Consider the following 25,186-nt stretch of genomic DNA (forward strand, 5'->3'; position numbering starts at 1 on the left):
GTTGTGCCTAGGTTTCTCCTACAGCTGAGTCTTTCTTCCTGGACAGTGATGGAGCCTTGTTTCACACGCTGTCTAGACAGATGCCATATCTACATATTTTTTTCAACTCTAGACCCCACTGGAACACCAGTGTATGAAACTAGCTATGTTTAAAAGGTCATGAGACCAACAGTATAGTAAGATTAAAAAAAAGCAGATTGTCTAAAGCTCAGGCTGTGTAAAATAAATTCCACAATCTCAGTCAGCTCTTTAGATACCTATTTGTATCATAAGATGTTGCCTAATTACCTAAAGGTCAAGGCTCTTGAGTCCCGTCATAGTTGCAGGTTGGACTGCAAAGCTTGGGGGTCTGCCATCTGAGACAGTATTGCCCAAAACAGCAGCTCTATTATTTCTGATGTCTTCCAACCTAAATTTACCTGGGCTTCTGGGGCTGTGTGACCTCCTTGCCAGATCCTAAGCTTTTTATCTCTATACTTCTTCTTCAAGCTTGGGCTTCTCTGTCGTACTCTGCAGCATAACAGGCGTCAGTTTGGCTGCTCTTGCCTCTGTTTGCAGTCCTCCAGTGGAAACATGAGCTTGATTTCTTCCTTGTATTTTAATAAAAGGAGGTGACTGCAAGACACTTCTTCCTTTGAAGTTAGGAGCCTTTTAGACTATTGGAGATGGGGAGGATGTCACCTGACTCCTTTTCTGGTGGAGATTCTAGACAGACATAGGAGCTTGTCAGTAGTAGCAATTGCTAGTTCAGTGCTTTACTGCTCCGTCTCGTCCAGTGATTTAACAGTAACTGAAGATGCACCACCTTTTTGTGCTTTATTTCATTGGTCTATAACCTAGTATTTTACTGCTTTAATGTTCTGCATGAAGATTAGTGAGTAAAAGGTCTTGGGTAAATTTTGGTGTTCAGCAAGAGAGTTTTCATTGAATAAAGGGGATGGGACAGAACTCTCAGCTGCAAAACTGGTGGGTTGGAGCACCCGTGTCCCAGCGCAGATTTCTGTAGCTGCCGAAGTTACCTGCATTAACTCTTCAAAATCTCTTCACAGGCAATCACTCGCCTCCTTCCAGACTTTGATGTTCAGGCAAGTAAAGCTACTCTTGTCTTCTCTTTTTTTTTTTTTTTTTTTTTTTTTGGTAAAAGGGGAAACTGAATTGACATTTGAGAAAACAGCAAAATGATCAGAAGTGACTGACCGCTCACCAGAAATAAAGTTACTGTGGGAGAGGGGTCTGAATGGGGCTCTGACGTAGCGATCTGAAGGGGACTGCAGGAGGTCTTTTCAGACTGAAGCTGAGAAAGTTTCATCCAAAAGAGGTGGCAGAGTTGCAAGCAGCTCTATTCTTGCTAAGAGAATGAAATTCTTCTGCGGTGGCAGTGAAAGCAAAATATTCCCCTCCCACATAAACACACGCTTTCCTCTATTAATTTGCTTTCATTAGTGGTGTGCATGCATTTCCTCCAAGGAAATGTCCCTCTCAATGTATCCCGTTATACCGTTGAAAGTTTCCAAAAGATTCCTGGAGCCTGTGGAGTGGTGGAAGGCGCTAAGCCATCAGTTTTGCCCCTAACACTGGTAGTTTCCGTATGTGTATTTACAGCCAGAACATGAGAGTTCATAAAGCACACCAGCGGGTGAGATGGTGGCTTTACACTTTCTCCGTGTGTTGTGCTTTTGAAAGGTGATTTCGTAACTCTTAGCTCCTCTCGTATATTATTTTATTGCCGTTTGGGCTTCTGACTGCGAAGTTTGTCCTCAGTGGTTCTTCAGATGTGACTAAGGAGATGCGCGGCTGTCAGAGTCAGGCTGGGCTGAACTGGGAGGGAGACCGGCGAGGTTGTATCTGCCTCCCTGAGCGGTCAATTCCCATCGCTGCGGATGGGAAGCAGTATGTGCTGGGAAAAGAGGCTCGATGGGTGTCTTATTTTTATCAAGGAGGTGGAGCGAGGGAGGTTGTGCAGGAATAAGGAAAGCTATTAAATTGTTCTAGTCTCCTGAATGTGCAGGTGGAGGTCCTTCGAGGAAATAACCCTTCTGCGCATTGTGGCATGTTGCACTTTATTTGCACCTGTCTATATTTTTATTTGCACCTGTCTATATTTTTATTTGCACCTGTCTATATTTTTATTCAATGCTGTACAAATTGGTTAAAAATACAACACAAACTCAGCAGCCTTTTCCCTGGAAATGGAGACAGTGATCTCAAACACCTTTATTATCTTTCAATGGCTCTTATTTCTATAGTAAACCTGTAGTTTACATTAATTCTGCTTCTTCCCCCTCATTCTCTCTAATGATGAAATCTACTGCCTGAAGTCTTGATAAATGTAAGTTCAAGTTGTCATCATGCGGCTTCCTGCAGGACTCTGCACAGCATGGGAGAAGCTTTCTGTTTGGGTCCAGATTGATCACTTGTTCTAAATAAATCTGAATCCGAGATTAAGTCTGCTAACAGGAATACTGCAGTATTTTGATTAAGAATCCAGGAGTGACCCATATTTCATTTCTATTCTTGGAATAAATTTGCTTGGTTTGTAAACCATGTGTATATATAGATGATTTTTTTTAACTTGCAAGATCAAATTCTCTAAGCTTTTTTAGATTTTTTTTTTTTGCATGTTTTGGATTAACTGTCGCTAATCCAGACCAACGGTTCTTGTCTTTTAGCCCTGTTCTGCCAGCTCTTATTTTTTTTAATGATCTTTCTTTCTTCGAGCTTAATCTTTGGTTGTTCTAGTTCAGGAAGGAAAAATGCGGAAGGACGGTCTCAAGCCGTTACGTTAAGAACTGCCTTAAAACCACAAGTCCCCTACCTATGTGTCTTTAAGTTCTTCTGTGATTGATTTATGAAGAAGGTGGTTTGGAGCGGTTGAGAGAGCCTCGATTGCTCAATTCATTGGAGAAGTTCATGCGCGGCCTTGGAGCTCACGAATTCCGGTGTCGGTCCCGAGTGACCGAAGGTCACTCGGGACCGACACCGGAATTCGTGCGCTCTAACGAGCACCCTGTCCCATGAGCCACACTTGTGAAGAGGATGGACCTGGCCAGGAGAGGAGGTGATCAGCGCTTGGCAGGCTGGACGTCCTTATTTAGTACACAAGTGTGGATGTGGGTGTCCACCGTATCACTTGCAACATGCTCTGCCCTTTCGAGGACAAGTTATGCAGTGTTCACAACCGTGTTTCTGCTGCTAGTGAAAAAAGTAGTGACTGCCTGTGAGGTGTGTTAGTTCCAAGAATAAGTTTTATCTAGTTATTCAGATTTGGAAAGAGATAAACTCTTATTTCACATGCTGTTTTAGACAAACTTGAGTTAAATGTACTTTTACATTTTTGAAGTAAGTCATTGTATCATGCGATACCGCCCTTCTGAAAGCACACATTGCAAGACGTGTATGTTGTTGTTCTCTGGAGGAGAGCTTTCATGGAGTTACTAGGGGAAGGTCAAAATGAGAGAAGGAAGAACTGACAGCTCTGAACTACCTCTAGTCAGCACTATATGTCTGTCTGTATGTCGGTCTGTGGCAACTACCTGAACATTTCTTTTTTTTTTTTTTTTTTAAGATTTTTAAGTGAAGGTCCCCTGCCTCCCAAGAAGGGGAGTGTTCCTGATCGAACCTGTTTTAGCACAATTAACGATAAACTGGCCCAGCACAGTGTGCCCTGTGCTGCTTTATGTTGGCTTAATGCCAACCACGTTTTAATTGTATTTTCAGTTTGTATTTGCCTGTTCTCAAGTTTGGTAGCATTGGAGTGGATGGAGAGCTGGCTCCTCGTCACTGTATGTAATTCTGAGCTTTGTGTTTCAGAAGTGAGCAGTCCATCAGGAGACTGCTTTCTCAATTACTAAGCAAAACTTTTGGAGCCATGCGGCAGCTGCAAGTGGCAGAAATGAGTTTGTCCCTTGCAATTCGTGGCTTACGGCTGTCTATATCCACTGCATTGCAAGGACCATTTCTGCTTTCCTTCCTCCTCCTCCTCCTGCACACAGGAGAGAAGGAAAGAGCCGCCTTGCAACAGGAGGCAAATCTGCTGCTCCTCATGGCACGATGGGGTGGTCATCATGCAGATTCAGTTTGGGGCTTTGCAGTGTGTTATACGAGTTTCCTCATTCTTTTAGGTCTCTGAAGGAAAAGGGTGGAAGTGGTTGTGGTTTTGAGCTTTTGCAGAGCAGTGTGACTCAGTGCTAATCAGACTAGGAAGAATCCCTGGGCAGAACTGTTGCAATAATCTGCTTCAGTTCCTCCACCAAAGTTTTGTTACTGGCTTCCATTTCAGCAGAGTCACTTATATTTACATCTACAGTTACCGTACTTATTAATGTACCCAACTCAGAACCTGAATTGGGGAGCCTTTTTCTTACTACTGCTAATTTAAAACAGAAGTCTTAACAAAAAAAAAAAAAAAAAACAAAAAAAAAAAAAAGAAAAATAGCTGGAATGGTGGGCATTGGGGTTTTAGAAGAACAGAAGAACATAAGATGAATTGAAATAACTATTTTCGAATAGAAAAAGCTAGCGGAAAAATGCTAACTAACTCCAGGGAAAAGGGGATTGGAAATCCAGCAATTCAATACCACATTAAAAGCTCAAATATTTTTGATCCTCAAGATTTTAAAAAAAAAGAAGTGAAAAATAGCATACACAGGTATTAATTCATATTACTTCAGAAATTTAATATACTTAAAATATACTGTCTCCTAGCAATTCAAGTAATTTAAATCCTCTTTAAAAGCTCTTCCTCAGTTCTGAGGCAAGAGTAGGGAGGTATATTTAACAGACATAATATTATAAATTAAAATAAAAGCATGAGATGGTAATTGAGGATTAAATATATCTGAAAGCTTTAAAATAGTCTTGATGGAATGCATTATTTTACTGAAATCCTAAAATATTATATTTTTTAGCAAAATGTGCAATGTATGTGTGGTTTTCCTTTTTAGATATCTAAAGCGTTTTGATTGCATATCCCATACTTCAGAAAACAACCTGGTCTTAAACACGTTCCTCAATCCACACCTGTCTTAGCCAAGGTAGAGAGAGGAAGGAATGAATGAGCTCTCCTGTGTTATGGACTTACAAATTGACTCTAACCTCATGACAAAACACCAAAAAATGTCACTTGACCCAAAAATAAAATCTACTTTAGAATGGATCAGCTCCTGCAAACTATGATAGCCTCTCTTAAATTGCACGTATCGAAAGTATTTTCGTGTGTGTTTTTAGGGCACCGAGATAAGACTGCACCTCTGTTAAAGTGAGAGATGTGAACAGATGGTGTGCTTGTCTTTATCCTTCTATCGGATTAGTGTACCTTGGATTTTTTTTCCAAGATAGTGTTTTAATACAAATCAGTTGGTGAAGAGCCTCTTACTATAATGTTGATGTTGATTGGGATGTGCTGCCATCTGTTTTCAGTGCTCTGCGTTTTGAAAACATCCATCCCTACATCACGTAGACAAATCTCTTGATCTTTAATAAGATCAATAGGCATGTGAAGTTGTTGGTTTGATGTCACCAAAGAAACTGGTCTGAATTGATTGGTTTTTAGGAGAACCTTTTGGGTATTTGTCGTTAAGAATTCATGCTAATGGAAAATAGCACAACCCACTTGAATTAGGGGAGTCTTACTGTGAAGATAATGAGGAATAAAACCAATTGTTAAACTGACTGATTTATGCTAGTAATTAGGAGTATGGTCACCAGTCATCTCTGAACTATTTTTAGTTGGCACTGAGTTTGAACTAGACTCAGATTTCTAGTTCCAGAAGAATTAGCTGTGGAGGTCAGTGGGATGTGCAGGTTCAAGGGTCTGGCTTTATCTACTATGGACAGATTTTTTTTTCTATGCACAAAGGAGGAAGATCCCAAATCTTGAAAGGTGATCCCTCCTAAGAAAACACATTCTAGGTTTTCAGTGCTGTTACCGAAAGCATCTAGCAATAAAAATCTGACGATACAAAATGCCTATTAGTCTCTAAGTGAGGAGGAAATAATTTCTATATTCCACACTCAGCAGATGTGTTACACAATATAGCTTACGCTCATTACTGGTGTTAAGGCTGCCAAACTATCAATTTTTATGCTTTGTATAAAAAATTATTGAAGTACAGAAGGAAGATAGAATGTGGAAAATATTATTTTCTATTATAATTATTAATTGTTGTTATTATTAAGTGGTATCTATTGCTATTGCAAATCTTTTCTGGAGTATTGTATAATGAATGTATAATCAATACCCTATTTTCTGCCAGAAATGAAACGTACAATAACATTAGTATGACTGATGTAGGAATACTTTAGACTAAATGATGCTTATCTAGTTAGAAAATACTAGATTTCAAACATTTAAAGTCCACGTTTTTGTTGTGGAGAATCATTCTGACTTACACTTATTTTTCAAAGTCTTTTGTGTTCTCACTGGAAATTTTAGCCTTGACTTTTAGGAAAGAACTTGCTTCTGATTTAATTTCAAATAAGTTCAGGGTGTTCTAGCATTTGAGATAACAAAACCTGAAATGAAGCTAAACTTATCAAAACCTGATAGAAACAGCAACAGGAAAGATTGTACTAATTCCCAGGTTTTAAATTTGGCACTTTGTACATTGTGTGACAGAGACTTAGTTCATCTTTGATGTCTGAGCTCTATTGAATAAGTACTTCTCCTGGTCAAACCTGACTCAAATCCTATTTAAGAATGACGTCCTCATGAATTAGTCTGGTTTGGGTTTTCTAGCTGGGTATTGTGGGAGTCATAAGCCTGCGCAGGATAGTAACTTGTCTATATAACCCACTTTCCTACTGGGACAAAGTAGGAACCAGCTACTGTCCTCTGACTTGCTGGATTTGTCACCCTGTTTTGCCTAAAGATGGTGCTGGATGTGGAAGATACAGCTTACCTGCTAAATAATGCGGTGAGTATGCAGAGAATTGAATCTCTAAGGAGACATAAAAGCTGAAAATTAGTGTTTCAATGGAGTGTAGTTCAGATAGCAGCGATGCTTGGCTCGCCTGGTGCACAAGTGTGTGTGGGATCTTGCTTCGTTGCTTAATTGTAACTTAAAACTGATGTGAAAGTGTAATTGCAAGGAAAATAGGTGAAATGTGGAATGGTGTTGCCTGGCATCCTTATTTTCAACAAAATGTGTGGTGTATTCCATGTATCAAATTAAGGAACTGAGATTTAGATCAAATTACTACCTCTGATCTCTGAAGAGCTTTTGGGTTTTGCTCTGCAAAGGTTTTCACAGAGGCTGTATGCTCCTGATTTCTACAGCATAATTTTTCATAGATTTGAATTTAACTTGGACTTTGCCTCTGGGCATTACTGCACGGAGCAAGCCCAGCAGCAGACAGTGCGCTGTGCTGAATGACGTGGATATCTGTGTCCTGCACAGTAAATACTCTGGTGAAATTCTAGGACTGGCTACTAATGATATACTGTCTTGACAGTTATGTGAGTGCATCAGTACTGTCAGTAAGTGTTAAAAGTAACTGTTGTTTCGTGATTCTCTTTATACATGTTGGCAAAATAACAAATTGTTTATGCCCATCTGAAGTTCAAGTGTAAAAGAAACAAAAAGCTGTTCCATGTGGATGTTAGTACAACCCAAGTCACATCTAACTTACATAGACATCCAACAAATAAAAGATGGTACTCAGGTGGTCTTTGATTTGATAATAAAGGTGTCCTTAGCCTTAAGATTGTTAAATAGCACAAACTCCTGTTATGTCAAGCAGTATACTTCTTAATTTTTTTTCTCTGATCATCATAACAACAATGTTGTGGAAATGCTGTTCTATAGCTAACTTTTGACATTTTGGGGTTCATGCTCAGGTCTATACATATCCATCCATAAAGCTAACACATGCGGCTCTCGTGTTTATTGGGGAAGGCTGCTGTAATCACAAGGCCCCACAGTGTGATAAGTCCTCATGGCGAATACAGGCTACTTAATACTGCTTTCTTTGGGGAATACTAGTTATTTGCTGAGTTAAAGTCCTTTTTCCAAGAAAACAGAATTATTTTCTTTTGACAACTTGCACTTTTGCAAATGCCGCTGGTCGTAGTTGTAAGCTGTTGTTATTTTAGGTGTCATTGCACCAAACTGCTTTTTTTTTTTTTTTCTTATGCTGCCTTTTAATGAGGTTAAAAACTGTTTAGCTGTTCCCGCAGCATCTGGTTAGAGCTAGCAGCTTAAGTGCTTCTGTAGCTGGCTGTGGACTGGGGTAGATGACAACTGGATGTAAATCATTAGCAGAGAGCCCCCACCCTGGGGAAGACCGGGGTGCGTGGGCACGGGCACTGCGGAGACCCCGGGGCTGCGGGCAGACCCTGGCTGGGCAGGACCTGTGCTCGTGGCCACGCAGAGGTCTGCTGCAGCGGGTGGACAAGCCGCTGACAGATTCCTCCTGTTCTTTGCCAGGAGCAAGATGTGGAGACTCTGCACGGCTCGGTCCATGTCACCATGTGTGGGACTCCCAGAGGGAACCGGCCGGCTATCCTCACCTACCATGACATCGGCCTGAATCGTAAGTAGATTTTTTTTTTTTTTTAATAGCCCAGGTATTGCCTGATTCTTTAACACTACTGCTGTAATTAAAGGTGTGGAAGTGACGATAATGATTAGGAAACCTTTCCCAGGTCCTTGCTCACTTATGTGCATTGCAATCTGTTAGATGGTACCTAATTCCTCTCTTACAGCAAGTTTAATTCTCAAGGGTTTTTTTATCCTCCCAAAGTAAATAATTGGAATATTTCACTTAAAGGAGTAAAAAATTCTCTGGTAGCTCACAGTGACCGTGTATAAATGCTATAACAACATCTGCAGGGGATGGCTGAGGGTGTATTGCCAGCAGGACTGAAAACGCCGCTGCTGGTGCTTTGGCTGAGGCTGCTGTCTGACAGCCAGCCTTGGGCTGCCGTGGGCTGATATGAATCACATGTCAAATCAGGATGATGAAACCAGTGCTGGCATTGTATCCTCAACCAATATTAAGAAAATAAGTGCCTTTTTATTTTATCTGTCAGATCCAAGAATATAATGACCTAATACCCAGATCGGAGTTCACCAGTACTGCTTATTTCACACAAGTTATCAATATTTACATTTTAAAACACCTGCAGATCTTTAAAGTCTGGCTATTGCTGGGGGGGGGGGGGGGGGGGGGGCAGATATTACTCATAAGAAAAAAATCTGTTTTCTTGTGTGTTTTTTTGTGGAACTGGCTTTTTTGGGGAATTTCTGTGGATCAGGGCAGAGCTTAATCTGGGTCCCATCTCTGAATAAGACTTTTTTCCTAAAGTCTATCTTTACGGTGAATAGACTTTCTGTCCCTCTGAAAGGGGAGGAACCTTGTCCGAAACCTGCATATTCTCCTAAAGTGGACTTTAGCTAAAAATGTTTTATATTCTGCAATGATTTTGCTTGTAGGCTGTAGTTTGAGGACATTCAGAAACACCTACAGAATATTGAACTATTGTCAAGGCATCTCAAAGATGGTGCTACAGAATTCATGCTTTCCACTTCAGGAGAAAAATACGCTAACCCTCTCCCAACATTAATATCGCTTAAAAATCAGAAATCAAATCACCTCAAAGTTGGGAGCCTACAGCCCGGAGAATCCCAGAAGGACGTTTTTGTCTTCAGCTGCCTGCAGCAGCAGATCATGTAATGTTTATCTTGTAATATTTGGGCAAAAGCACAAGTCACAATCTCAGCCTTGGATACTTTTTTCCTCCATCTGTTTTGACACAATCCAAAGAAAAATGACTGGACAAGTAAATGGCTGATTTAAATCTAAGCCCAAACCAGGGATGAATACTCTTGACTGCATTTTATTGCGTTTTTATTCTTTTTGACTTTGCATAAATATTTTTTTTTTTGAGATTTTGGTGTACCAGGCAAAAAGTTCCATCAGGTACCAAAATAACATGGAAAAACATTAGTTGGCTGTGAGGAGTGAGCTGTTCAGGCTTTTTGATTCAAGGAATTAAAGCAATGGTAGAAATAAAGGATTGCCACTTTTCCCAGGCTATAACATGGCTCACCCGATTGAACCAACTTTTCATTAACCTGCAGGACAGGTTAATAATAATTTTATTATAGCTGCAAACTTACTATTTCCCCTCAGCATAATTATTCGGTATTTTCTTTTCCTTCTCAAGATAAAACTTGCTTCAATCCTCTCTTCAACTTTGAGGATATGCAGGAAATCACCCAGCACTTTGCAGTCTGCCATGTGGATGCACCTGGTCAGCAGGATGGAGCACCGTCCTTCCAAGCTGGGTGAGTTGTCAGGGAAACAGCCCGTGCTTTCAGAGTCATCCTTTCTGGAAAGAGAGTCTTGATCTGCAGTTTAATTAAAAAGCAAACACAGTAGTTGGCTTTTAAACTTAAATCCTGACACTCTAAGTTACCGGAGTTCTGGGAGCTCTGTTGTGTTGTGCCAGTTCACAATAGGCTTTGGGGGGTGTAATTTTGTGTGTTATCTCTGATAACTAGACTGCTTGTAAAGCAGCTCCTTGACAGATGCCTACATCTGTCAATTTAAATATCAAGTTACCTGGTTTGTCATGACATCCTGACTACAAATACAAAATGAAATTGTTACTATACACAAGATAGGCATTAGCCACCATATAATGTCCTTCCTAAATCCATGTTTTTTTATGAAATGACAGCGTGGTAGATGTTAGTAAGTAAACTTGATAACCTACCTGGAAAATCCAAGTTGTTTGACAGTAACAAAGTGGTGTACCCCCATGGAATATCATAGATAGCTGCATACTCCTGACTCTGTATCATGTATGATGCCATAATTCTTGGAAACCTTATGTGCCACGGGTACCGTCTTTGCCAAAATGCTTGTCCTATTTAGTTCAAATAAGACAGGTTTGCCTTAAGATGCCCCTTAGATAGGAATCAGCTTGGTTGATGAAGGGAGCAGCCAACATGCTGAGGTGATGGTACAAGGCAAGGAACAGTTGTTCTGTAAGAGGCAGGTATTAAGAAGCTTATATGTACTCTTATTGCATGAGCCAGTCTATTTCCCTTCTTAATTTTTAAGCTGGTCTGATGCTGAGGAGGTCACGATGGTCCAGGTTCTCGGTAGTGTTAACTGCAGTGGCCCACTTGTCAACCAGAGCCGCCTACAAAGCTATTTCAGTCACTCCCCTTTGTATTTGTTTGAATCATGAGCTTTTAAGTGTCTTAACCCTCATGTTCTGAACAAGCGTTAATGCTTCTGAGTTGTGAGTTGTCATGGTCTATGCTAGTAAAGGCCACTGGTTAATAACATCATGGTGACAGCACAGGAAGCTGTATTATCTGTCCTAGCCCTCCAGCTGAGAGACCAGCATGCTCAGGTTAAGTCATAGCTGTTGCAGTGACATTAGCTTTTGTCATGACAAGGTTTAGTTTCCACACAAGAAAATCTTAAGAAAATAACTTCAAGTAGTTTTGCACTCTTTGGGTTTTTTGTTTGGCTTTATTTTGGAGACTAAACTAGAGAATCATCAGATGTAGTTCTGATGGGAAGCAGAGATCTGGATACATCCTAGGCAGATGTTCTCCAGCTCCTTTGGGTGGATTTTTTCCCATGTGTTGCTCAGTTGAGATTTTGCTCAATTTCCTTCTCTCAAAATCTTGTTTCTGCTCTGCAGAAGACTAGGAGCATTAACTGACAGCTGTTTTTATTGAACTTCCTCAGCAGCTTCATAGCCCTTCCTATGCCTTCATTTTCTCCATCAATATTAATAGAAAGCTATCCCCATTTATCCTATGGTAATTTGTGTGTCCTTGAAAACAGGCATGCAAACTATTTGCCAAAGATCTAGATCTCATTGCTGCAGTCTGTCATTCTGCAACACGGGGAAACCTTTTTGTGGTGGGCCAGAAGTACAAATGTAGTGAATGTGGTTGGAAACTCAAGTTCGAACTTTTTTGTAAGTTTTTAAGTGTTAACTTTTCTTGGAAGAGATTCATTATGGTCTGTTTTGCTCTCAGCTGGTCCAGACATCTATCATCCGGTAACTCATATAAAGTACCATATAGATTATGCTCATATTCCTGCTAAATTACTTAGTTGTGCTTGCTCCTGATTTAAATTCAGCTCATACTGTCAAAGATCTCGTAATGAGCACATTCGGTATTAAATCTACAGTGACTGCTGTGTCTCTAAATATCCCAACCTACTCTACTGGAAGCGTAGTAACTCTACAAACACATACTTCTTGTAGGTATGTGTATCCCTCCATGGATCAGCTGGCCGAAATGCTTCCTGGAATCCTGAAACAGTTTGGGTGAGTACAGAATTATTTACTCATTTTCTTCATTCTTCTCTCTACGTGGCACACCAGAAGAGCAGGGCAGAGCAGATATTTGCTGGCTATCAGGCATTTTGTGTGCTAGTTGTGGTTGTTTTTTAATCCTCTGTTATAGATGGATCACTTTTGCCTTTGTTTCTGAAAGAGGTTATTTTTTTGGCCTTTTTTGAAATGTCTGTTTATTTTTAAACAGGAAGTGACTTTGAGTGAAATCCCTTGTGCCTAATTTAGGGGCTTCCTCCAGCATTTTCTGTGAGTCGCCCTCACAGGGGCAGGGCACGGACAATCTGTTCTTCCCACTGTAGCAACCCACATTTTCCTGTGTGGTTAGCAGGAAAAAAACCAAACCCGTGGTGCCATCTGAAGACACTCACTGTTTGGTTACTGTAGCTTGAGTGTCTTAGGGGGTCAGCCCGACCTCCTTAAGCCTCTACTACTACCAAGTGCAGATGCCAGGTTGCTGATGTCGAAGGACCTGGTGGCAGTGTTCCCCTCTTGTCTACCTGGAACAAATTAGGTGTGTGTCCTCCCTTAAAGCTGAGATTTAGCAGGAGCGGTAGCTGAGAAAGGCACCTTCTCTGTGGAGCTGGTGCTCCTGGTACACAACGAAGAGTGTGGGTGGACACCTCCAAGGGGTTTTCCTGGCATTCAGGGTTAGACAGGCTGGACTGCTGGTGGGGGTTTTAGTCTCAGATCAACACCCCAGTTCAGACATTGTTCAGTTGTAGCCAGCTGTTACAGTACCTTGGACCAGTTTATCTTACTATCTTAAGAGATGTGGTTTTGAAACACCTAACGTTAAGGCACAGGGTTGCAAATTCTGCTCTTGCACTGAAAAAAATGCTAATGTAATGTCAGTACCTTGAAAATCAATTAAACTGGAGTGTACTTACAAAGCCTTGATTTAATATTGCTAATGAGAATGAAAACTAGGCTCAGGTATTTTCCTAAAAGCATTGTATAACCTGTTTTTCTGAGTGGTTTTGTCTAGTCTTCCCTTCCACGTATTTTCTAAGACCTTGAAGGCCATGCTTTAAAACCAGTTTCAGTTAATGCAAATATTTGGTTTGTCTCTGCCCTGTTTGGTTATGAAGTTTAAACTTAATCGCCCCAGTGGCTGGATAGCATGAGAGGTTTCCCTGCCAGCCCCCTGTTAGAGAGGAATCGGCGTCCCAGTTGGATAGCTGTACTGGGGAGGGCAGGGGGAGCCTGGGGAGGGGGGAACTTTGTATTTAGGCTGCAGATTTCAGGGCTGTATCTTAAAGCTTTTCTGGCAGAGACTAACCATTTCCTTCCAGAATCAGAACAATGCTATGGTTGGTCAGTATATTTACTTAAAGATAAGTGAGAATTGTGTCTGCCCTGCAATGCATGAGGACCAGTGTCCTGCAAATCTGCCAAAACCAGACAAGCTGCTGTGTCAAGCTCCTTACTGGGACCAGCGGCATTGCTGAGGGTCCACGGTTTGCCCGAGCTGCCACCCACCCTTCTGTAGACAGACACTGGCATGTGAAAGAGGAAGGCTGCTGATGTGGGTTTATTTATTTTCGGTGCTGTCTTACTCATTTGTCTGTTATTGCTGTGCAGGCTGAAGACCGTTATAGGAATGGGAACTGGAGCCGGTGCCTACATCTTAACCAGATTTGCTGTAAGTTTTGTAGAGCTTCCCTAAAGCCTTGAACCTGATTTCCCTGACGTGGTGTTGCCCCTGTGGCATGCACAGATAATTCCCGCTCTGCCGTGCCCATTTAAGTAAGCAGTTAAGCTTTTAAGTGAAATACCACAAACTGCGGGATAGCTAATCCAGAAGACCTAGATTTTCCATTTTAAGGCCTGGGCTCTACCCAGTTAATTTGCAGAAGGTTTTTTTAATGGGAGTTCTCTATTTAAACTGAGGGTGGAGAAGAAGTTAAATCTTAATGTTCTCCAGCTGCTCAGTTGAATTGCTTTAATGAAAATTTTTTTTCCATACATATGCTTTTTTTGTGCAAGATAGAACTAGACCTACCGCCTTCCTCCCCAGGAGATAATTTGCTAATTTAAATTTTATGCTGACTGTCAAGTTGCAAAGGATATGTGATGAATCTTAAACCTTTTCTTTTGCAGTTAAACCACGCAGAGATGGTGGAGGGATTAGTGCTTATTAATGTAAACCCTTGTGCTGAAGGTTGGATGGACTGGGCAGCAACTAAGGTAAACATTTTTAAGTTAGAAAAATAAATCATACTGAGAGGCTGTCAAGCATGAGGAGCTGGGCCAGCTTGTGTGTCAAGGCATAGCTGCAGACACAAAATACCCCAGGCTAATTCCTTTGGGGTTTATTCTTCCATTTACAAACATACCTCCTGCAGGGCTAGCAATAAAAATAAGTACCTTGAGGAAACAGATACCCATGGTATAATGGAGCTACTGAGTATGGACAGTTCTGAAGAGCTGATCACTGCTGGGGAAACCTGGACACAAGGTGGTTTTGGAAACAACTTTCAAGTAAACTTCAAGCGTACCGTAACATTCAGTTCTTTCTTGTCCATGGCTTTGTTTACCAGCACAGTCCAAAATGCGACTAGAGCACAGAAAAATGTTCAGATCGACATTTTCCAGGTTTCAGTCGTCTGAGTCGTAGATGCCAAAAGGACTCAGAAAAGGACATTAGCTACGGTAACTGTGGACAAATTGTCCGTACAACCAGACTTTTAAGTGAAAATCTTCACACACAAAGAAGCTCCTGTTAACTGTTTTCTTTTGTAGTTGTAAGAAAGATTGCAATGAGGGAAAACGGGCACTGAGAACTGTTTTCAAAAATCTTCCTGGAACCAGAATATATTTAAATAAGTAGAAATGTTACATTGCATGTCACTCAGCTTTAACCTGTTGAAACATTCTCAGAGTAAACTGATGGAAGGCAGTTTGTATCATTAAGGGTCATGTGTAAGTGGATGGCAGTTGTTATAAACAATCTGAGAAGTACAAAAATTAGCGCGTCATCTTTTAACCACACAGTCAACCCATTGTAAGTGTCTGGGATGATATTAAATGTAATGACAACCTTGTAATACTAGGACAAACTTTCCAGAGCTGGGATGTAACATTCTTTCAAGGCTTAGTTTAAAATAACTTTGCACACCAGTTTATTTTGATAAGTTTGATCTGGAAGTGTATTTAGTAACTCCTCTATATTGAGATGTACCAGTTGACCCATTTTGGTTATCTCACCCAATGTCTCACTGTAATTAAATTCTTCCATGTCTGTGCCTCTGCCTTCCACCTCTCTTAAGTATTGCTGACCTTCGGAGTACAGCAGGTGCCTTGTATCCTTCTGTCCTTCCAAAGCAAGAGCACGTACTCTGGGACGTGAGCTTTAAGTACCAGCTCCAATGTATTGTCAGCAGTGTTGCAGGGAGTGATTCCATATATACTTATGCCACCTGTAGCATGTTCCTTAAATAACTTTACTAGTAAAGACATCCTATGAGAAGGACTCAGACACCTAATGGTATTCTAGTTGAATTTTATGTGTGTATGTAAAAATCAATCCAGGATATTGTACATATAAGGACAGCAGAGAAACATCCATTGGTCTACTTGTGGGTAATTTAAAGGTTTCAATTGTTAAGGGATTGTTTTAGTATCAAATACTTAGATAATCTTGCTGTTCAGATTTCAGGTTGGACAAATGCTTTACCAGACATGGTCATTTCACATCTTTTTGGAAAGGTAAGTGTGTTCAAAAGATTCCTCTGATGTGTTCAGTCATCGGTATTTACCTCCTGGGGCTGGGAGGAGGGGAGAAGCCTTGACTTAAACAACAAAGTACCAGGTTGAACTGTGAGATAGGATTCATACTTGTGTTCCCAATATTTTGCTGCCGTGGGACTTGCTGTGTCCTGACAACTCAAGTGCATCTCAGTTTTGACAGCTCTAGTAGGTGCAGCTCCCTGCGTAGACAGCCAACACTTAAACATGAGTGTAAGCATTGTGTGTGCTCATGCTCTGAGCAGAATTACCCCACAGATTTTTTATACCATAATGTACTTGTAACTCTGGAAAACCTGGTTATTAGTACTAATGGTGCTCTTCAGTGCAAGCCTACTTTATTGGAAAGTGATACGCTGTTTTCTGAGGCTACTTTGCTGTGCTTGAAACTGTTAGTAAATGCAATGGAAAACCCCATTACAGCAAAACAAGGAACTAATCTATAAAGACTTTAAAACTAAACTGTTTGAAAATGGTAGTGGTTGAAGTCTTTGAAGCTTAGTTATTTACTATTGCGAAAGTGAGTTCCACATTACATATGTTTGTAAGCTTTCAACATCTGCTTTACCCTGGAAACATTTATCGAGCTACTTACCCTGAATCTTTTTTTGTTTTAAAACCTTACACTTGTCTGACTAACCATCTACACTACAACTACATGTTTTGCACTTGTAAGATCCTGACATTACAACATACTAAAGTTTTAAAGCGAAAAATACGGTACTGTAATCAGAGGCTAATGTTAATTCTGGGTGACACCACTGGGTGCTAGAAGCTGTCCCTTCCCTAAAGGTACACTCATGTTGTGCAGATATGAGTCTGATACACAACTGCTGTGCCGTGCCTTTAGATCCTTTCAGAAAATAGCCCCTATTCTGAATGATTCTGTTTCCACTGTAGGAAGAAATTCACAGCAACCACGACCTGATCCAAACTTTCCGTCAGCATATTATTAATGATATGAATCAAACCAACCTTCATCTCTTTATCAACTCTTACAACAGGTAAATACATTTACCTGATTTCTAACTGGAAACTGTTTTAAGAGACTATCCAGCTCTTAGAGCTAGTATTACTTGTGTGGTGGAATTACTTGTGTTGCCCCAGTATAAAGTTCTGCTTGACAGTGCCTTTAGGGATCTCAGGTGGTTTGCTTATGGGAGAAAGATGTACATTTGTGGGGAGATAGATGGTACACTGGGCCACTGATACTTCAGGCTAAAGTGGTTCTGCATCAGTTGTGGAGTGGTATCAGATTAACATATGTGAGTGTGCTTCCTCTAAACTAGAAGAATATGGAAGTATCTGTAAAATTTCAGTGTATCAAGAGCCTTTGTCCTCCTTTTTTTTTTTTTTTTTTTAGTCGGCGAGACCTAGAGATTGAACGCCCTGTTCCTGGAATAAATGTTGTCACCCTTCAGTAAGTATTTTATTTCCTACCAGTTCCCCTGTTCATGATGTGAGCTAAGAGGGTGCATTGCATATGCATTGCAGAGCTGTAGCTGAATATGCTTATGTACTAGAAGAGGATCTTGTAACTTTGTCTACGAGATAAGAGGTTACTGCAAGTCACAGACTGCCATTAGGAAAACTTCCCCTCTTCAAACATCAGAGTCATATTAGCTGAAATGGGAAGTTAAATAGTTTCTGTCACTGTGTATCTGCAAACTCAGGCTTACAGAAGAAGTACTTGGAAAGTAGATGTACTTAGTTTCATCTGGAAATATGTCCCAGTTAATGAAAACTATAGATCTGAATGCACTTAAGCCATGCCTATGCAACCACGAAAACATAAACAAAACCAATTGAAAAAAACCACCAACAAACGTTCAGGAAGATGGAGCACGTATGAGAATGACTACCTGCCAGATCTTCTGCTAATAACTTTTTTACTTATGCTGCAACTTGTGCAATGAAATAGTTCAAGTCCTTCTCTGTTCAGCTGCTGATGTTTACACACAGGAGACTTTGAGACCCTGCTCCTCTGCCAATCTGGTTGAAAGTGGATGGACAGGTCCAAAAGTTGGAGCTCAGGGGCAAGGGGGTGGGGGTAAGACTTTGATGCTGATGCTTGCTTTTGATTTCTTTTGAAAGAAGGAGTAAGAGCACTGGGGTCTGGCTGATTGCTATGAGATGGGGAAAAGGACAGGCTCTCAGAGGAGGTATCAGAGCATGTCAGTGGATTTGCAGCTAATACAGTGGATTTGATAGATATTCAAGGTGTCTGGAATACAAAACAAATCATTTTCACACACTTAACTGTCTCATCCTTCCGGTGACACAAAATGCAGCTTAGGGCAACTCCGGGCCAGATCACAGAGATAATGCCACTTTTGTGTGCTTCCTTGCAGATGCCCGGTCCTCCTGGTGGTTGGCGACAGCTCCCCGGCGGTGGATGCCGTGGTGCGTATATCGAGCCGTCTTTGCCATCGTGCCTACGGGCAGGCAAACCAAGAACCTGAGCTAGGCTGGCAGAGCTCGTGCCCGTGCAGCAGCCTCGGGGCTATCGATCCAGCCGAGCTGGCTCTCCTCTCTCAGACCGCGGGAGAGCTGCCATTAATTCCTCGCTGTTTGTCCCCTCTGTCTGTGCGCCATTATTTCATAGCTACCGCGTTAGGAACAATCGCCACAGCAGTTCCAGTGAACCGCAAATATTTTCCTTTAGAGAGGAATCTGCTGCTGGTATTTTAGCTTGTTCTGTGGTGTTGGAGCTCTGCCCTGGGTCACTATGGAAGCGAAGAGCTTCTTTTTGACCACTATAACTCGCTCCAGATGACTGGGTGACTTCAAATGTTGTGCCTTAACGGGCATGCCCAGTCTGCTGGCCGCTGGCCATATGGCTGATCACCACTTGGGACGCTACCAGATGACCCCGAATCACAAGATAAACAACACTTGTTGCCACCAGAGTCCCAGAAACGGATTAAAAAACCCCCTCAAATTCTCAACTAATGGGTTTGTTTGTAAAAGGATAGTCAGAAATGTGAACTGACCTACTTGGGTTAAAGATGTATATATGTATACGTAGAGGTTTTGTACAGAAGCCTAAGATACCCAATTTAGTCTGTATTAAACCAGGAAACAAGATATTTAATCTGTTTTCATCCAGGTCATAATTAAAATTTTGAGTATAATGCCTTACGCTGCTGTTTTTTAATACAGGTTGAATGCAACTCAAAGCTCGACCCAACAAGGACCACGCTTCTGAAGGTAATAACACAAGCTGTTTGTTGGTTTTTTTAAATAAACATTCCCCTCATTTAAAATCAGCTGGATTGACTAAAACAGCAGAACCAGAGCAATCTGCTGCAGTACACGTAGCACGGTGAGAATCCAGTTCTGATGTGGAAAGGCAGTCCCTTCAGGGTAAGAGTATTTTAGTGGGATAAATGAGAGCAGGGGCTTCTTGTCAAGGTTAACAACAGGGAACTTCTCAGCTCCTCCATTTTAAAACACTAGGGGTGAGACTTGAAATGCTCAGTATTTCACATACCCATAGTGAATTTTACTAGAGGTGGCAAAGTTGATCTTGAGGTATTTCAAAAGGTTTGAAAAAAGCCATCAGTAGAGTGGAAGTGCAAACCAAGTCATTCTGTTCCTGGGCTTGCCTGTCCCTCCGCTGCAGCGTTGGGTGAACTGTCTGTTCATCCATCAGCCACGGTTTTGTCATCCTGCCTTTTTATGAGGACACAGTCCGGAACATTTTACTGTTGGAAATGACTCTCTCATTTTTCAAAAAGCTGATAAAGTGCACTTCCAAACAGCAAAACATCATACAAAAGCTTTGGCTGATACTTGGCATTCAGAATATGGGTCCAATCTTCAGCTCGTTACTGATGAAGTAAAATGGAATGAGTGCAATCGCATGCAAACGGTGAAACAAGTTTGGTCATGCTTCTGCTGGGAACTTTTACTGCATCTGTCTTTATTGGGCTGGTCAGTGAAAATTATAATAAACAATGCTTTTTTAATGCTTTTTTTGCTCATAACATTGAGGAATTACACTGCTGACCTACCACGTGGACATGGCAGACTCACACTAAAAAAAAATCTGACACTATCTCAGATCCCCCCTCAGTGGACAGCCTTTGCTCAGTCCAGGGATGCAGCCGATGCCAGATTCTTACAGGCCTGTTTTCCTGCTAACTAATCCTAGATAGGATTTGGGGTTTCCTGTCATTTACAACTCAACTGTTTTCAGCTTGTGGTGTTCTTGGAACAGGACTGTTTTTGTTGGGTTGACTTTGAGGGGTGGAGTGGCAGGAAAAATGAAGTGCTCCAATAATATTGCATGCACTCAAGATAGCTTTTCTAATTTGGCTTTCCCTGCTTCCCTTGGCAAGTCAGGCTGATGCTTGCCATCCGCAATCTCAGCAAAGCATTTTTCCCTCTCATCTCTGAGGTTTAGGTGTTTGTTCTCTCCCCTGTTTGTCATTCAGGTCACTACTGAGTCACGTTATTGTAATTCAGAGCTGAACTTGTAACCAGGACTAATAGGCTAGTTTCTATGAAACTGGTAATCACTGCCTCGTAAAAAAAAACCAAAACATTTATTTGTAGCTTCAGCCAATGCTTTGCCTGAGGGTCAAGACACTTTGGGGTTTTCTGGGGTGCAGTCGTAGCTTTTCTAAAAGTTTAACCGCTTGCTTTGATACCTTCAGCTATGTGTGTGCGTTACTCACACAACAAAAGGAAATGTTTTTCTGCCAGATAGCTAAAAAGGTAATTTTAATATATCCTGAGCATAAATGAGTTCCTCTGGCATTACACTAACTGGCTGTTTTCATCCCCGTTTCAGATGGCTGACTGCGGTGGACTCCCTCAAGTTTCCCAGGTAGGATTTGGCTTTTGGAAATCCTACTAATCCTGTTCTGCAGTGTGTCAGACTGCAACAAATGGGTGTTTTCCTGTAGGGTACTTGCTGTTCCCAAGTGTTAGCCAGAAGGATGGTTATGATTTCACGAATAATGATGTCAGTCGGTCATCTGTGCTTTCTTTTTTTCTTTAAAGACCAATGAAGCGCAAAATTAAGATTGGGAGGGGATATTATTTCCACTAATTAAGTCTTAACCAAGTAAAGGTCTGAGGTGGGAAAGCAGAGGTATTATTTTATGCCTATCTACTAAGCTAACATGGATTAAGGCTTCAGCACTAGTGTTTTAAAAACATATTCTTATTTGGACTATTTATAGTATAGATCAGGAAAGTGGGAGGCAGGAAATAGCAACACTGTGTTCTTGCATACACTGACCCGGCTTGACTGAGAATGAACTGGAGTTTCTGAAATATATTTAGGCATAAATTTCAAGGTTGCTATTAAAACCAGGCTGGGAAAGTTAAAATTCACTTATGTTCTAGTGTTGCTTCACTAAAACAACTGACTTGTAAATCAGCTTCAGGATGTGATGTTTTTCTAAACAGCTTTCTAAGCAATATAATGTGATGTTCTCGAACTTAAGGAAAAAACTGAATTTGTCATTACCTGCTGCTGAGAAGTCCCTGCACAGGCAGTGTGCGCTCTTACAGTGGGAAGGGGGGAAAAGGCTTTTTAAAGGCACGAAGCAGTATGTACATCATTCCTTTTCGAGAGTCCTTTTCCTGAACGGATTCAGATTAAAAAAAAAAAAAAATTAACAAAAATTTAGGCAATATTTGCCAGGATAACAATTGAGGTTGAGGTTTATTTGGCCACTGTCAGCAGCAGAGAAAAATAGTGAGTGCTTCATTGCAAGAATGTCAGTCGTACGCAGTTGTGCTTCTGTGTTCCTGCTGTGAGCGCTTTTGCCCTCTAAACATAACTGTCAGCTCTGACTAGCTGAAATTGTTCTCTGCTGACTTGGAATTGCTGAATTACCAACTCTACATGAAAAGCCATGTATATCTTGTGAGACCAGTTGTTTTACTTTGGTTTATCTGCCCCAGTACCTGCACGAGCCAAGTTTTGGGCCAGGCTTAGACCACTTGAGTCGCTTCTCTGGAAATCTCATTCTCATGTCTGCTTGGTAAAATGATGGGGCAGGGGAACACACTAGGGAGGGGAATGGTGAAATTTTCTCATGCAAGTGAAAATTTCAGCCATTCAGTAGAACCCAGAGAATATTTAAGGTGTCTCTATTCAGATAAGGCATCTATGGTTTCTATAACATTGTAATGTAACTTGCTGAGCACTGCATACAATAATACTCTCTTTTGCAGCCTGCCAAGCTTGCAGAAGCTTTCAAATACTTTGTTCAGGGAATGGGATACAGTAAGTATTGGTTTTATGGAATGGCTACCAAAGTTTGCTGGGCATCTAAGCACACGGAGTCTTATGATCCCAGATGTGTGATCTTTTCCCAGTTGGATGTGCATTTGCAAGGGGAAAAAAACACCTGTGGCATCTGGGTGAAGGGTTTTCAGACCAAATTATGTTATTCAATAGTAGAGAGCTTTGTAGACAGATTTACTTTATGTTGATATTTTTAAGGTGGATATTTATAATAGCATCCCCTCGTTGCATCACAAGAGATCATTTGCATGCTGCAGACTACATTTAAAACCTTGTTAGTTCAGACACGTCTTTAATTTGTAGCTGTTCGTCCTTCATGTATGTGGTTCTGAGAACTGCTGTTGTGTAGGTGCATTGCTGGCCTGGGCTGCCAGCAAAGGTTAAACCTCCAAAAGTATTGGGAGGTCTGATGAGTCTCTAGTTTTTGTCTGGCTTGCTGCAGGCACAGCAACATGCCGTAAAGCCCTGCCTCGAATCCTTCAGGCCTGGCCACCAATTTGACCTTAGTAATTCGGGCTCCTTAACTGTGTGCCTGGAGCAGTGGTGCTTGTACACGTGCAGCTACCATGGAAAGTACGTACTCAACCCTGATGGCTTCTCCAAGAGTGGTTAGGGCTGGAGAGGAAGGCAAGGGCTTCCTTCCAAACCCACGAAGCAAGGCATTAACAAAAGACTCTTCTTCCAGTCCCCTCTGCTAGCATGACCAGGCTGATGAGGTCCCGCACAGCTTCTGGCTCCAGCGTAACCTCGTTGGAAGGACAGAGGAGCCGGTCTCACACCGGGGAAGGCACGAGGAGCCGGTCTCACACCGGGGAGGGAACGAGGAGCCGATCCCACACCGGGGACGGTGCCAGGAACCGCTCCCACACAGACACACGCATCGAGCTGACGCCAAACTCAGCAAGCAACGCTGAACAATCAAGCCCCAAGTCCATGGAAGTGTCCTGTTAGATGGCTGTGGGAGGTTCAAACTGGTCACAGTGTGAAAAAGTAATGGATGCCCCCCGTGTATCACAAAAACATAACTGGTATTAATCTCAAGCTATTCTGTAGGATGAACTCTGTTCACCAGGGTCTGACAGGGACCAAAGAAAAGAAGCATCTCATTTGCTCTGTCGTTATTCTTGTAACTCAGACAGTTGCTGCTATTGTGCCCTCCTTCAGTGGATGCCAAATTCTAAAGGATACTTGCCAAAAGCTGATGTGGTTGTAAACACTTCAGAGTCAAACCAGACTTGCTTAATATCCTCCTTTAAAATCAAAGCTGTTACATGCCCCTTTATCTCTTATTCGCTTGAAGTAAACTGGCACAATTTGAGACGAGTTTCAAAGAGGGGGAGAAAAAAAAATCACTATTGTGGATGGCTTTTAAAGAAGGAAATGAAACAAATGTGTTATGGCCTCATGTTGAAGCTGGAGTCGAATTCATTGTATATAGCTTGACTTCAAATGATAGAGAAGTTAATGTATCGTGCATATATAGGCCTTCTAATTCAATAGTATTCAAGCCTGTTTTCCTATGTACAACAATATACTACTAAAATAGGCGATTTTAATGTGACTGAGACAAACTAAATCTTTAAGCTTTTTTTATTTCACTTTTTTGAGATTTAGTTCCAGTCTTCTTTTCCTTCCCCCCCTCCTAGACCCTGAAACCTGCTTAGCCAAATGAGGACAGGATTTAAATTTAATAAGCAAGGTAGCGTTTCCTCTTTGGGATTTTGGGCCAAAGGGTTTACCATACTGCAAAAGCTGGTGTAGTTGTGACGAGTGGGGTAGCTGTACATGCCAGCAAAGCGGAAACAGCTTGATTTTTCCTTCAGACAGCTTCTTATCTTTGCAGCTCAAGTTTTTTTGTGTCCAGCACAATTATGATAAATTCGGAATTCTGTAAGCAAAGCCAGATCCAGCTGTTCTTTGTCAGGAGAGATGAATAACTGTGGGATGGCATGTAATTAGATACTGTACATTCAACTGCCACTAATTACTAGATTTGAAACTCTGAGATCTCACTGGTGCTGAGAAGTGTGTGTATTCCACAAAGTGGTGGAGCAGCAACGCTGTATCTGAAATACAGCGTTTAATGATTGCAAAAATGTAATGATCTGCTGGTTCTGCATCTTTACATAGTCTCCTGATACCTTGGGTTACTTTTGTTGATGCTAGTGGCTTGATACCTTTCTGACAGTCAGATTTTCACAGTTGGGTGTTCTTAAGTTTGTCCTTTTATAGGTAGTGGGACAGGATTTCCTGAGCTCCAGTGCATACCTGCTGCATTGCAGTCCTCACACAAACAAGACGACTCAAATGCTGAGCAGTTAAATAGCAAATGTTAATACTTTGGGATTGCTTGTTCAGAAGAACACCATCTAGGTTACTTTATTGACTAACCTCAGCTCTTGTGTAGAATATCCGTAACAGTTTGTGGGAAGAAAAGACAATTTCCAGAAAGAATAAAGCTATTGTGTAAAGTCTATCAAGAAAAGTTTCTTAATGAAGTATTTGTATTTATTTCAAAACAAATAAATTTGTAACTTTGCAGTGTCTGGTGTGTTAATGTTTTACCAGGAGTACAATAGTCTTTCTCAGTGGGAGTATATTCTTGTCACCCCTTGTATCAATGATATCTTTTCTTTTGCCCATATCTCTGCCCCTCCCTACTTTTTGTGCTCAGGGATATTTTTTTTTCCCACTCCAGCCTACTATTTACACTAAGAAAAAACAACACACTCCAGTGTTAGGTATGACTGGCTATTCAAAGTACTAAAGAATACTTTTGCTCTAACAAATGCATAACAAAATGGAGGGCTTGGTATGGAGTACTATTTGCTCTTTGA

General features: G+C 41.3%; 1 protein-coding gene across 2 annotated transcripts in view; it reads left to right on the plus strand.

Annotated features, from left to right (window-relative positions):
• The window catches only part of NDRG1 (N-myc downstream regulated 1), a 74,917-nt gene extending 50,027 nt beyond the window's left edge, over positions 1-24,890 (plus strand). For both annotated transcript variants that reach the window (XM_075743288.1, XM_075743289.1), the window contains 14 exons: positions 1,050-1,085; positions 8,427-8,532; positions 10,169-10,289; positions 12,242-12,304; positions 13,916-13,976; positions 14,435-14,521; positions 15,986-16,042; positions 16,982-17,085; positions 17,445-17,501; positions 18,433-18,484; positions 19,244-19,291; positions 20,880-20,915; positions 22,277-22,328; positions 23,035-24,890. In XM_075743288.1, the coding sequence (XP_075599403.1) occupies positions 1,050-1,085; positions 8,427-8,532; positions 10,169-10,289; positions 12,242-12,304; positions 13,916-13,976; positions 14,435-14,521; positions 15,986-16,042; positions 16,982-17,085; positions 17,445-17,501; positions 18,433-18,484; positions 19,244-19,291; positions 20,880-20,915; positions 22,277-22,328; positions 23,035-23,300 (1,146 nt within the window). In that variant the 3' untranslated portion in view covers positions 23,301-24,890. The remainder of the gene's footprint in view (positions 1-1,049; positions 1,086-8,426; positions 8,533-10,168; positions 10,290-12,241; positions 12,305-13,915; positions 13,977-14,434; positions 14,522-15,985; positions 16,043-16,981; positions 17,086-17,444; positions 17,502-18,432; positions 18,485-19,243; positions 19,292-20,879; positions 20,916-22,276; positions 22,329-23,034) is intronic.
• Positions 24,891-25,186: the final 296 nt, after the last annotated feature.

Source organism: Balearica regulorum, chromosome 2, assembly GCF_011004875.1.
Source record: "Balearica regulorum gibbericeps isolate bBalReg1 chromosome 2, bBalReg1.pri, whole genome shotgun sequence".
In the NCBI taxonomy this organism is placed as follows: Eukaryota; Metazoa; Chordata; class Aves; order Gruiformes; family Gruidae; genus Balearica; species Balearica regulorum.